Source organism: Pygoscelis adeliae, unplaced genomic scaffold (genome assembly GCF_000699105.1).
Source record: "Pygoscelis adeliae isolate BGI_AS28 unplaced genomic scaffold, ASM69910v1 Scaffold33, whole genome shotgun sequence".
NCBI classification, from domain to species: Eukaryota; Metazoa; Chordata; class Aves; order Sphenisciformes; family Spheniscidae; genus Pygoscelis; species Pygoscelis adeliae.
The window spans coordinates 2,624,870-2,638,748 of record NW_008824413.1 but is presented as its reverse complement, the minus strand read 5'-3'; the positions used below and the strand labels follow the sequence as shown (position 1 = coordinate 2,638,748).

Below are 13,879 nucleotides of genomic sequence, written 5' to 3'. Positions count from 1 at the left end.
CGTTTCCAGCAGACTGAGGGACATGATCCTTCCCACCCTGCTCAGCACTAGTGAGGCACATCTGGAGTGCTGGGTCCAGTTTGGGCTCCCTGGTACAAGAAAGACATGGACATACTAGCACGAGGCCAGTGGAAGCCACAGAGGTGAGTAAGGGAGGGGAGGGAGCATCTTTCATATGAGGAGAGGCTGAGAGAGCTGGGACTGTTCACAGCCTGGAGAGAGAAGCTCGGTGCAATCTTATCAATGTGCATAAATATCTGATGGAGGGTATAAAGCAGACGGAGCCAGGCTCTTCTCAGTGGTGCCCAGTGACAGGACAGAAGGCAATGTGCACAAGCTGAAACACTGGAAGTTCCCTCTGACCATAAGAAAAAAAGGAAGAAAATCTTCTTCACTACCACTACAGGTGGTTGAACACTGGCACAGGCTGCCCAGAGAGATTGTGGAGTCTCCATCCTTGGAGATACTCAAAACCCAATGGGACACAGCCCTGAGCAACCTGCTGTAGCTGACCCTGCTCTGAGCTGGGGGTTTGGACTAGATGATCTCCAGAGGTGCCTTCCCACCTCAGCCATAGTCTTCTGTCCGATTTGCTTGGATGAAAGGCACTGTGTATGTTGTTCTTTCAAAATACCAGCACTAGAAAACAAACCCATCAACTACAGACTCGTGTTCCGTAGTATGACAGTAAATTAAGTGACAGTCTTTTAGAAGTGCAAGTGGTTAATTGGATACCAGAGATGAGTCACACATGACTCATCCCTGGCGGGACACAGCGATGGCTGAACAGACAGTGGTGCAATGGGGAAGCTCGGCTGCCCATGAGGTCTCCTGGATGCCGAGACACCAGGAAAGCAGGGCCCTCTCACAGACGGATAGCTGTGCAGTGAACAGCCCAGAAAGGGAGATGGCTCCTACGGAGTTCACTGTCACTCCACTGTTAGTCTGTGAACGGAAACGCACGCAACTGGGACAAGTGAAGGGTTTTGATCTCACAAATAGAAAAGAAAAAAAAACTCTGACATTTAAATGGCCACGAGCTGGAGAAGACAGGAGGAAGGTCCAACATGTAGCCTGCAGCGTGGGATCATAACATAATAGTAAGCATGAAATCATTAAGATTTTAACGAGAAGGGATAGAAAGAGCATCTGGAGATGGACACAGAGCATAAATAAGAGCAGCTGTTACAGCAACCACACAGCACATTGGGGATTTCATCCAGTTCCAAGAATGCCACTGCCTGGACACCAAAAAACACCTAATCCAGCAGTTCAGATTTTTTTTTTTTCTTCTCCTTTGGCTCCCTAGCAGAAGCTGCCACTGCCCTTCTGTCCTCATTTCACCCTGCAGTCCTCAGCACCCTGGGGAAGGCGGGGTGCAAGAAGAAGGGACTGCTCATGTTTGCCAAGCCTGTGGAAACAAAGTGGGGATAAATGCTGAGGTACCTCAGTGGTTTCTCCCTGCACTGCCTGCTTCCTCTCCACAACTCTCCTGGAGCCTTAGTGCACACTCTAGTGATAGCATCATGTTTAAGGATTTATTCCGCTGCTGTTTTAAATTTAAATTTAGGGAAGTGATCGTCCCCCTGTACTCGGCACTGGTGAGGCCGCACCTTGAATACTGTGTTCAGTTTTGGGCCCCTCACTACAAGAAGGATGTCGAGGTGTTGGAGCGTGTCCAGAGAAGGGCAACGAGGCTGGTGAGGGGTCTGGAGAACAAGTCTTCTGAGGAGCGGCTGAGGGAACTGGGGTTGTTTAGCCTGGAGAAAAGGAGGCTGAGGGGAGACCTCATCGCTCTCTACAACTACCTGAAAGGAGGTTGTAGCAAGGTGGGTGTCAGTCTCTTCTCCCAAGTAACAAGCGATAGGACGAGAGGAAATGGCCTCAAGTTGCGCCAGGGGAGGTTTAGATTGGCCATGAGGAAAAATGTCTTTACTGAAAGAGTGGTTAAACCTTGGAACAGGCTGCCCCGGGGAGTGGTTGAGTCACCATCCCTGGAAGTATTTAAAAGACGGGTAGATGAGGCGCTTAGGGACATGGTTTAGTGGGCATGGTGGTGTTGGGTCGACGGTTGGACTCGATGATCTTAAAGGTCTTTTCCAACCTTAATGATTCTATGATTCTAAATACAATTATAGTAAGGGTAACTTAGGGTTTTTTACTACAAGAAGGGGAGAAAGGTAGGTCAAGCAGGAATTGTGCCTAACAATCAGCTGTGAGAGTTTAAGCCCACCCTGCGAAGAGCAGGAGAGAGAAGCTAACGGCTGAGGCATCCCTGCACTGCTCCACAGCAAACTACAGAAGGTAACTGAGCTCCTGCCATCTTTCTGCCCATCATTACCCACCAGCCAAAAGATGCAGGAGGTTGCTGAGGACCTGCTCTGCCTGCCAGAGTGCTGGGGGCTGAGGGAGGGCTGAGCTAACACAAATCGACAGAGCCAATAATGTGATCTCTTTCTTGGAACATTTTTTAGCTACGAGAAAACCACCACCTCCACACATAGTACCACATCCCTCAGCAAAACCTTAGCTCAGAGCAGAGGATTTCCACCTTTTTCTCACACCTCAGGATTTCTTCTCATCTGTTACCTGGGGTTTGTACCACACAGCAAGTGCTATAAGCAGCACAGCAGGCAGGGGCATAAAAATTTCCCATATATAGTCTGCTGTACACCTGAGTTATATAGGTTATACATTGAAATGAAGATTTGTACAACTAAAGCTTATACAAATGGTAGAAATTGCCATTGAGGGCCTATCTTACATACTATAAAGGAGAAGAAACAAGCAAGTAACAAAAAAAATACCAGTTTTGGGCACCAGGCTGAAAGGCCAGATCGTCTGGCAGCTCCACCAACAGGCAGAATCAACACAGGCAGAATCCTGTACATGGTTTATATTCTGTTGTAAAACTTACCGTAACACTGCTGGCTCATGCACTCCTCACCTTCCACTCATCTCAGCCTACGGGCATTAACAGCCTTGCTGCCCAGATCACTTCATACTCCAACCCTTCGGTCCACACTCTGCACTTGGACACTGTCAAGTCACCAAGGACTCACGGTTTGTACTGTGATCCGTGGAAACAGGTTTTCTAATAGCACTGTGCACATACTGTATAGCAGACATACAACAGCTCCTGCAGAATCACAGCTGGCTCATTACTGCTTACGCTTGGTTCAAATGAAATACTTCTCTCGCCTGTAACTGGCATTTAACTGCTGGCCCCACGCCATAAGCCCAGATGCCATTATGCTTTTAGCATTAGACACGTAAGAGCTACTTCTTCATTTAAAAGCCAAGAGAAGCCCTCTCACCTTTTGCATACAGAACCAACAATCCCCTCATAACTGCTGTTGACAGCTCCATAATAAAGTACTTCTAGAGCATGAAGGTTATCCTCTTCAACACAAGTTACCAAAACGTGAAAGGCAACCTAACGCTGGGTTCTTTGGAGCCAAATGAGATTGGGGAAGCAGGACAAAGGAAAAAAACAGAAGCTGCTGTCAAATACAAATACTGACATTTGACAGACTCGCTCACTGCTTCAACACCAAAATATCAGCCCCAAGTTTTAAATAGCAGTTGTGAGTAAAGTACATAAATCTCTTGCCATGTGTCCTATGAAACTAAAGCCAGTTTTCAAGAGACTTTTGTCCCTCAAACTCCTTGAGCATTTATCCTAGTTAGATATCAGCACAATGCGATGATTATTATGAGTATAAATAGCCAAACTGCTGCACAACAAAGCAAGAGGGGATGGCTCAGCATTCTCAGTATAAAGAGGAGACATTGCTTACTTAGGGCTGAAATCGTTTCAGCTGAACCAGCAGAGCTATATATATATTGGTTATTCATTCCTTGGATCTGAGAGTTAGGGTCTGAGGGATTACAGTGCTTTCACTCCAGCTTGACCGCCATGGGGCATTTCTCTTACGGTTCTTTCCACCTGAACAGACAGTTACTTACAAGCCAGTGTTTTACTGGAGAGCACAATTAGCAGAGAATGTCTAAAAGACAAATGACACTGAAAACAAAGCAAAGGGTACCAGGTAAAAGGACCTCCTAGTTCCTCTGCTCTTTCCTACCACAGAAGGTTTAGGAATATCTTGTGCTACCTGCACCTATGCTAATAAAGGTAATGTTATCAGGTACTGAAATCTGCCCTTAGAAACAGCAATCCACTTATAATGGGCTATCAGGGACTGCAATAAGCTTCCCGATTCTGGAATATCAGGTGAGCTGTCAAATTGTCGTAAAAAAAAATAATGTCCCAAAGCTACCTATGCTGCTTCAGTTAATGAACTGAGGGAAAAGGTCTACTAGGAGCAATATGAAAAGGCGATTTTATCACCTGATCACAATGGTAAATAAATCCCTCTGATTTACAGAAAAAGCTTCCTTTTACATTGTTAAGCCAGCAGGTACCAATCACTGCTCACACTGGAAAAGACAGCAAATACAGCCCTCCCCGCTTTGCTACAAACTGGATCTGCCAGGCAGACAGTTCCAGCTGGCGCCAAGAGTCACAACCTCCAAGGTACATTTGTGCTCATCTACTGCTACCTCCCAGCCATTGCAGAAGTCACTTCTAAGACCTTGCTTAAAGCTGGAGATGAACTGCAAAATAAAATACTGGTTGTTCCTCTGTCAGAAGACGGCTGCATCACTCCCAGGACATTCATGACAGAGATACCCCTGGATATAAAACACAGTTTGGGGAGAACAGCCTTACTACAGAAACTCAGCTACTTGCTACAAAAGTCAATGTGACAACTTGGGCTCAAGTTTTTAGATGCTTCCACAGAAAGAGACCAATGATTCCCAACTAGCAATAACATCGCTTTTAAAGAGATATAGTAAAACAGAAACACACTATAACATACTAAGGGAACTGTTGCTCTTTTGGTGAATAATGGCACATCCACTTTAAGTGACCAGGATAAACCAGCTCTGCTTTTTGTTTGTTTTTACTGAAGGCTGAGCTTCCTTCCACTCCCACAGATTCTCTTCCCTCCACAGCTTCACAGAGGCTGCTATCTGCTAATAAGTGACAATATCATCTTCCTTTTTGCCTACTCATCAGCCAGAGGTGGCTGGCTGAGTCTAATCAGGTGGCAGCCACTACTACAGGCAATGCAGTGTCTTCCGCTGCACCACAAATCCTGGCCAATTACAAGCACTTTGCGTTTGATCACACCAGGTATTCAGAGTGAGAACGGAGCTGTTGGTAAGCACAGGGGTCTTTCAAAGGTTGCAGAAGACTGCAACTGGCAGCATCCCACAAACGTGGCAGATACATATGGGGCAGCAATGCACATCGCAGTGGGCTGTTAATCTCACCACTCTTAATGCGTTCCTCAGCTCTGCTTTTGCAGCCTGGGAGCTCACACATTCATTCTGGCAGCAGACTGCTGCTATAGCTTTCTCTTAGCTCCAGTGTTACAAATAACCTGAGAATCTTTGGATTATCACTGCATTCAAAAGAGGACTCACAGCAGCCTGCTTATTAATCTTTCCTTGTGGCTAGAAGCAAATGAAAGCTAAATGGGGAGTAAAACAGCAAGAAAAAAAAAGAGAAAAAAAAAGGGCTCTTTTGCTGTCCATTCTTAGTAGCATCATAGCTTTTTTTCTTTACAGGTTCTTTCCCTCCCTTCCTGACAGAGAGAAGACGTGACCTAGTTGTAAAGGCCGCTAATAGCAAGATGGTATTGCACTTATGGTGGGGGGTGGGGTGTCACCCAACTAAAGTAATAAGGTCTAAATCCAGAAACATCACAGATGCCACAATGGCAAGTAGTAAAGCATCCAGCCCCGAGGCTAAAATCCAGAACCCTGAATTATGCAGTGAGGCTCCCTGTGGAGGGTACACAAGGCATGAGGCACTTTGGAATGGCACCTGAACAACCAGCCCACCAAGTGGAGAAGCTGAATTAAGAGGAAAACGCTGAAGGGAAGATGAGAAAAAAAATCTGCAACAGCTAAGCTTCAGTGCCCCATTAGGCCACTGTTCCACAGCCCAGTACCAAACACAGACTACGCCAGCAGAACAAATGCCCTCGAGTGCTATTGCCAGGGACGTAGCATTTGCAATAGTGTCATACCTCATCCCGCCCACTGTTGTATACCCATTTTGAGCTAGAGCACAGGGGAGACCGATTGATCTTTCTCTGCAACTGAAGGGGATCTGAACCCAACACCTCCCATTCCTGAGGAGCACACCCCAACCATGGTGCTCACCCTTTGCTCCCATCCTATTCACCAGTCAGAGAAGGTGGGGGGAAGTGGGAAGAGCACTACTTGTGCCTTCCAACAAGTAAGGTGGGTGAAAAAAGGTGCTTCTTAGTTGTAGTCACTGCTCAAAAAAATTCTTACACCTTTTACATAAAACATTCCCAGGGTAAAAAGCACCAACAATTTCTCCAGAGGACGAGAGCACAGGATTCCCCTCCCTTTCCCTCTACCTCACCCACATTAACGTACCAACTATTATGTTGGATCTTATCCTTGCTCTTGTTTTCTTTACTCTGGCCCAAAGCATCACGAAGCAAATATCCTGCGCACGTGCACACACAGAGATTCTTCCTTCTCCAATTATCTTTCTAAGAAGCTTCCACAGTAGCTTATACAGAGTTCGATTTGGCGGGCACTTTCTGAAAAAGAATATTGTGTGCCTACCATATCAAGCTCTTCACAGATGGGCAAAAGGAGGTTAGTTAATTCATCTTGTTCAGACTAGCATGGGACCTGCTCAAGATTCAGACTTTTTGAGAATGCAAAGAAGTATTATGTGTTAGGAACAATTTCCTAGGTAGAGAGCAAAGATGCACTTCTGAGACAAGAAAATGCTCTGTGTTTTCCTATTTCATCTGTGTTGCTATTTTGGACATGGCTTTTTAAGCTAACTCTAATATCTCTGCATCCAGTGTCACTCAAAGCCAGAAGGATTGTGAAGTTCTGTTTCTTTTTCAAAGGATGTTTGTAATATACACAGCTGTTAAGGTGACGAAGCCATAAATACATGTGATGAACAGTGCAGCAATAGAAAACATTTGCTTTACAAATGTATGGCTTATTCTGGAAGGGAATTTATTCTTCAAACAGGCTCTCAATATGCTATAAAGCACAGACACCTAGATATGATGTTATTTGCCAAACTGACCTGGTTCCTGCTTTCATGAAGGACAACAAATGAGATCTCCCTCCCTTTCTGTGGGCCAACTCCTTGTTTTGTTTTCCTTCCTCCTCTTAAATAACATACTAGTTTAAACACAAACCAAGGCAGTTCAGAACTACCACAGGAACCATAGGAATCACCCATGATAGTCTATGTCCTGTGCTACATAAGTCAGAGTAGATGGACACACCAGGCTGTCCTTAAATCACAAGTTCATGGATTTCCAGCGGATGACGTATCAGACTATGATTAGATGAAAGAATTGAGCACCTCTTCTAGGCATTCAAAATGCAACCCAGCAACACACTACACAAGAAAAGAAAGCCTCTTGTAGGCAGCCTGCTGGAAAGTTACTGTTTTGATTTCTACAGAAACAGAAGATTTCATATGCGGCTCTTACAAAAAAATAATACAACTATACAAAAATAAACCAAAAAAAAGAAGCTATTTAACCTTTTCCAGGCTAAAGTAGATATAGTATCATATGTTCTGTTGAATTCACAAGTCATGTTTATATTTACTCAGCCTCAATAAATCATGTCTGACAGTTACCCTGTAAGTAATCTTTCTGTTTTAGAAAACTTACCCATTACAATTACAAATGCAAAACTAGCCAGTGTCAGTGATGATCCACTGTTGATCATGTTGATGAGCAGCTTGAATAAAGGATATAGCAGCAATAAGGCCCAGAAAAGCCAGTTCAAAAGCGTCCATGGTCGTCGGGGTGGTACTATAGGGACTGCTGGGTAGGTTCCTGTTCGGTAGTACTCTTCCTGGAATGCATCCTAGTAGAACAAAGGAGGGCAATAATTAAATTCCCATCTGCCAACAAAATCAGCCATTCCTGACTTTGATGTTCCTCTTTCTGCATGCCTGTAACCACGGGGGAAGATCAAAGACCAAGTCATGGCTGGAAAGCTTGTACTTTGAAGTCAATGAACACACAGTCAAAAAAAAGAGCTTACATTGATGTGTGCATCCTTTCTTTCTCCTACACACAGAAGCCTGAAAAATGGCATGCCTACAGAGTAGAACAAGCCCAGTAAAACAAGAAGGGTGAGGGGATGTACACTCCCTGCAGCAATGTAGACATCACCATTGAATCTCCTGCAAGGGCCACAGCCACTGGACAAATACCGCTGGTAAGCCAGAAAAGCGTTCGGGCTACATGTTCAGCAGCGGATCCTCTGTTCCCTAATGTTTTCTTCAACCACTGCTCTAAAACAGCATCTGCAGCCCTGTCAGAAAAGGTGAGCAGACACCATCTTGTCCTGTACTCCAAAGAACACCACCCCCTCCTGTCTGCTTTGTCCCATAGATGCAGTCTTGTTCATCTTGTTCCCATGAAGCTTACAGAAGGAAGTTTGGGTGCTGAACCTCTCTACAGACAGCTGAGCATGCAAACAGTTTAAAAATCTCTCACTGGTTTTGACCAAAGGACTCTCCCTTTTAGTATAATATGAGGAAGATAATGGGGTGGGGTTTGGGGTTTTTTGTTTTGTGGTGTGTGTTTTTTAAGGCACAGAAAACTTAAAATTCAGTACCTTCCTCTAGAGCCCATACGGGTGAACGGCGTTGCCTTTAGCAATGTGATCAACCCAAGATATCAAAGTGGGTGGGGGAAAAAACCCTTCCTTGTGGTTCAAAAGCAAAGATTATTAATCTGTTACCACATAAAACCAGTTAATTAACAAAGTCAGAATTAGACTCACATAAAAAGGAAACTCAATTTAGTCAGAATGAACTGCTAAATTTCTTCAAAGAAAGGAATGCTTCATGACAGTTTCCAAAAATTCTGGAAAAGCCAAGATTGTCCTAATCAACCACAAGAAGATTATTTCTACTATGGTATGATTTTACATTTACTTACACTCCAGCTGACACAGACAATTCTTTAATTATTTAATGGCAACTTGAGCAATTACAGGCTGCTACCATTTTATCTATTTCAAAGGGAACATTTAGCTTTTAAGAGATTACACAGTAATTAAAGCATTGCGCTCTTTTTATTGAGATTAGAAAAATGATGACTGTTTTGCGCATGTGAGCTAGACTGTACTGGGATCACTACAGCCAATTAATTTGCTGTCTTCAACAAATTACACAGTGTATGAAATTTTCTTTATGGTGCCTTGAGGATTTTGGTTTATGACTGGTTTAACACAGAGCTACTAATCATCAGTAAACTGAATTCTACTATATACAGTTAGGTTTCTAAATACCGGTATTACCCAGAAAAGTTAAGAATTTCTGACTATTATTGGTATCGCCATTAGGGGGCCTATTACTACAGACAGCAAGACAGACTCACTTAAAACAAGCACAGCAGTTTTCTCTTTGTTGGCTTTGCACAGCATTGGGGGCAGCAAAACCATTGACCACATCTCACCGAGAGGTTTGAGACAGATGGAAGAAATATACAACGGGCAAAACAATGTCAATGCCATCAGCTCCGCTACACGTTTTACACCGCTGTGGGGAACAGCTCTTCAATTCAGTTACGATTCCTTACCCTTAAAAACATTCACATTCCTTGCAGAAGAGATCTGTGGGTTGATCTGTCTTCTAAGCTTTTGCAAGGGTGCCTATGGTACCAATCAACAGCTCAAGTCAGCATTTAAACCCATGATGTACCTCAAAATTTCCCTCAGTCACCTTGCTCACATTAAGTTTCTTTCATTTCCCTGCAAACAGAGCTCGTGTTCAGTTTGTAATAAATCCCACCCACCCAAGTATCATATTCAGACATAGAAACATGCTCCCCCTCATGCCCCCACCAAATTTGAGTTACTTCAGACAGTCAGGTGGGTAATGCAGTAAGGTGAAATCAGGGAACATCCATCATCTTGTGAGAGGCTAACTGGATTCTTCCTCCCTGCTCCCACCAGGGAGGTCTGACGGCAGAGGTATGCCACTGCCCTTTCATGAGAAGCCCACAAAGAATGAGTATCCAAAAATATATCCTTTGTTCGCAAACACTGCAGTTCTGTACACTTCCCCTTTTCACTTATGCTTTGCTAATTCTCTAGAGCATTTCAGCATGTATTTTCATGCCATTTTCCATGCTTCTCTTACAAGTGAGAAAAGTTAGAAGCTCGCTTTCTTTTTAATGGAAATTAAGATTCTCAAGCAGAACTTCTATTGCAGGCGCTGAGGCTGTAAGGAGTTGAAAAAAGAAAACAAACATGCAAGGGCTAGCAGAGTTGTGACTATTACACAGTACCTCTTCAGACCAGGCACTAAGATGCTCAACCCGATCCTTGTTAAAGTGAAAGGGAGTCTTTCTAGCAATAGCAGAAGAAGGGAAAGGGAAAGGGAAAGGGAAAGGGAAAGGGAAAGGGAAAGGGAAAGGGAAAAAGGAGGCAATGTGCAACCCAAATTGCACCTCTGTCACAATTTGGCATTAACTGATACAGTGCTGGCCTTCTGTGGAAGGACAAAATTCACCCCAGGAAGAAGCACATAGAAAAGGAAGGAGAACAGTATTTGGTTTAGAACAGCACAGTGCCATTGTTTATCTGGCAAGGCCCTGTTCATTGCATTTGAAGCAGTAGCTAAACCAGAAAATGAAATGATAAGTAGCAAGAACATAAACACACCAGATTCCCAGAGAGCAGTATCTCAGACTGAGGTACATGTAACTGAGATCAGGCAATGAGGTAAAAAAAAATGGAACAACCTTTTCTCAAAGACTCTCACTCCTTTACTAATGACAATTAAAAAAAAAAAAAGTAGTCACGTTTCTTCATGTCCACTAACTGCTGATTTCAATACTCATTCAAAACAGCTTTATGTCCCTGATCATCACAAGTGCACTGCACTCCAGCCTTGACCTTAGTACCTGTGGCACGCCCTACCTACTAAATCATGCTATTAGAGCATAATTCAGTGCACAGTATGTAAGTCCTGGGAAGGTACTGCAAAATTATGAAAATCATTGAGAATAAGCAACAACACATGCAACCATAATGCAAGATAAAATAGGGGCTCTGTTTTTCAGTAGCTTGCATACCTTGTCTTTGAAACAGAAAGTGGAGTGCTACAACCAAAATAGACAAAGCAGGGGATGAGTGCATATCTTGTAATGAATTACTGCCCTTTGAATACAGAATTGTTACATTTTATCATAAATATTTACTGACTCAAGACATTAACCTGAAACAGAACTCATTTTTGGAAACAACACCTAGGTGGCAATGCTGCTTGTTATCCAACCTAAGACCCAATTATCTTTTTAAAGACGCATGGCAGAAAGGTGAAACAGAAGTGCGTTTTTACCCTGCAGGTGGCCTTTCATCATCTCAGAACTCTTGAAGAAGTTGTCCCTGCTCTGTATTCTCCCACTCTGATTTTACAGAGACATGGGCTTGTGTAAATCAGGAATGACTGCAATGAAATTACAGTTTCACTAATGTAAAACAGCTGGAGGAAGAGGAACATGCCACCTTCAGAAAAAAACCAAAACCACTACCAAACCTAAAAAAAACCTAACCAACCAAAAAAATGCCACACGACCAAAAAGGTCTTAATGGAAAGGAAAACCGAACACGCATTCCTTCCTCCTGTACTTAAACAGGAAACTATGGATTTAACCAACCAGCAAACTAAGTTGTTCTGAAGAAAGCAGGATAGATGTATGCTCTGTTTGTACTAAAAATAACTGAGTGTTTGCCAAAGAGGGAATAACAGAAAAAACCTGAAGTGATTTACTGCAAACTATGTAATAAGGGATTCAGGAAAACAATCACCACATTCCCATTTGATTTATGTTCTTGTCTTGTAAATGTTTAAACATTTCTTAGGAACATGAAACAGGGTTACAGATAAAGTCACAGTAGCAGAAAATGGACTTTTGCAATGTTCAGCAAAAGGTCCATTTGCATATATATGCCTGTAGAGAGAGCACGGGCCCATAGGTAACATAATGCCTTTCTGCAGAAAGGTGTTAGGGGTCACGTCTGAATTAGGTGTTAGTGGCACCATTACAAGAAGGGAAATCAGAGGCAAAACTAGTAGATCTACAACTGAGGTCTCAACACACATTTACTTTTCACATTCCTCTAAGCAAGCTGCTTAGAGGGGCTATGAATTAAACCAGAAATAGTCATGGTTTGAAGCCAAGAAAGACTAGAACATAGTCAATACAGAAATGCTAACATGGTGTTCTGGGTGGAGTACAACAAATGGCACAGCAGAAGTTCGCTGCCCCAGTGAGAGGAAACCAAAGCATAACTATATTCTATCACTTCTAGATCCAAAGCACTGCTGTATTCCAGTCTGAATACATAACTGACATCAATTTATTAAAGCAAACTGAGCTGCCAGGCCCTCATGCCTTGCATACCTATGACTCCCACTGATTGAAATGGGAGTGCTGCGTGTATTCAAAGAGCACATCCCCCAACCATTATCTCCTGTGTTCATAAAAACAAAACCTATGAGAAACAGATTCTCAAAGTCTGAAGGATGCATATGAAAGTATTTGGGGGGAAAAACAAAACAATCAGCAGGCATCTACAAACACACAGTCATTATTATTCTGCCCCCTGTGCTGGTTTTGGCTGGGACAGAGTTAATTTTCTTCACAGTAGCTGGTATGTGGCTATGTTTTGGATTTGGGCTGAAAACAGCATTGATAATACAGGGATGTTTTTGTTATTGCTGAGCAGTGCTGACACAGAGTCAAGGCCTTTTCTGCTTCTCACACCACCCCACCAGCGAATAGGCTGGGGGTGCACAAGAAGCTGGGAGGGGGCACAGCCGGGACAGCTGACCCCAGCTGACCAAAGGGATATTCCACGCCATATGACGTCATGCTCAGCATCTAAAGCCAGGGGAAGAAGAAGGAAGGGGGGGACGTTCCGAGTGATGGCGTTTGTCTTCCCAAATCACTGTTATGTGTGATGGAGCGCTGCTTTCCTGGAGATGGCTGAACGCCTGCCTGCCGGTGGGAAGCAGAGAATGAATTCCTTGGTTTGCTTTGCTTGCGTGTGCAGCTTTTGCTTTACCTATTAAACTGTCTTTATCTCAACCCATGAGTTTTTTCACTTTTACCTTTCCAATTCTCTCCCCGACCCCACCGGTGGGGAGTGAGCGAGCGGCTGTGTGGGGCTCAGTTGCCAACTGGGGTTAAACCATGACACCCCCATCCTATGTAGTTAGGAATCTTAAATGCACGCCTTCTATGCACGCAATGTGAAAGCAATTTATCAGCCTGTCCTATTAATGCTGGATCTTTGCCTTGGTAAAAAAGACAGGCTAAAACAAGGGACAAAAATTTTAATACACTGAAGCAAAATATACCTCATTTAGCCCACAAATTACTTCTTGATTTAGGATGTGCCTTGAAGGGGAGGTAGTTGTGTTTTCTGTATCCTTATGCAATTTTCTAAAGAAGAGTTTTAAAAACTACTCTATCGAGGCTTGCTTAAGTTTTCTTCCTGTTGCTCTTTAAGTACAAAAAAAAGGCAATCATGACTGACAGCACAAGACCAGTTTGTGTCTGGAGAAACAGAGGACTTACCCTGAAAAACAAACAAACCAACCAACCCCAAGCCCCCAGAGAGGGACCACTACACATGCACACTGTAAAGGTCTACTAGCAGTATAAATAACTGAGCACTAGTGGCTCGCAAGTGCTGTCTAGACAAAAAACCAACCTTTTCTTGATACAGTTTGTGGAGCCAGTTAGAACATTCCTGC

General features: G+C 43.5%; 1 protein-coding gene across 1 annotated transcript in view; it reads right to left on the bottom strand.

The window, feature by feature from the left end:
* AGPAT4 (1-acylglycerol-3-phosphate O-acyltransferase 4) overlaps positions 1 to 13,879 on the bottom strand; it is a 72,122-nt gene that overhangs the window by 2,822 nt on the left and 55,421 nt on the right. Inside the window, exons 6-7 of the mRNA XM_009320755.1 lie at positions 13,837 to 13,875; positions 7,764 to 7,962 (exon numbers count right to left, since the gene is read on the bottom strand). Coding sequence (XP_009319030.1) covers positions 7,764 to 7,962; positions 13,837 to 13,875 — 238 coding nt within the window. The remainder of the gene's footprint in view (positions 1 to 7,763; positions 7,963 to 13,836; positions 13,876 to 13,879) is intronic.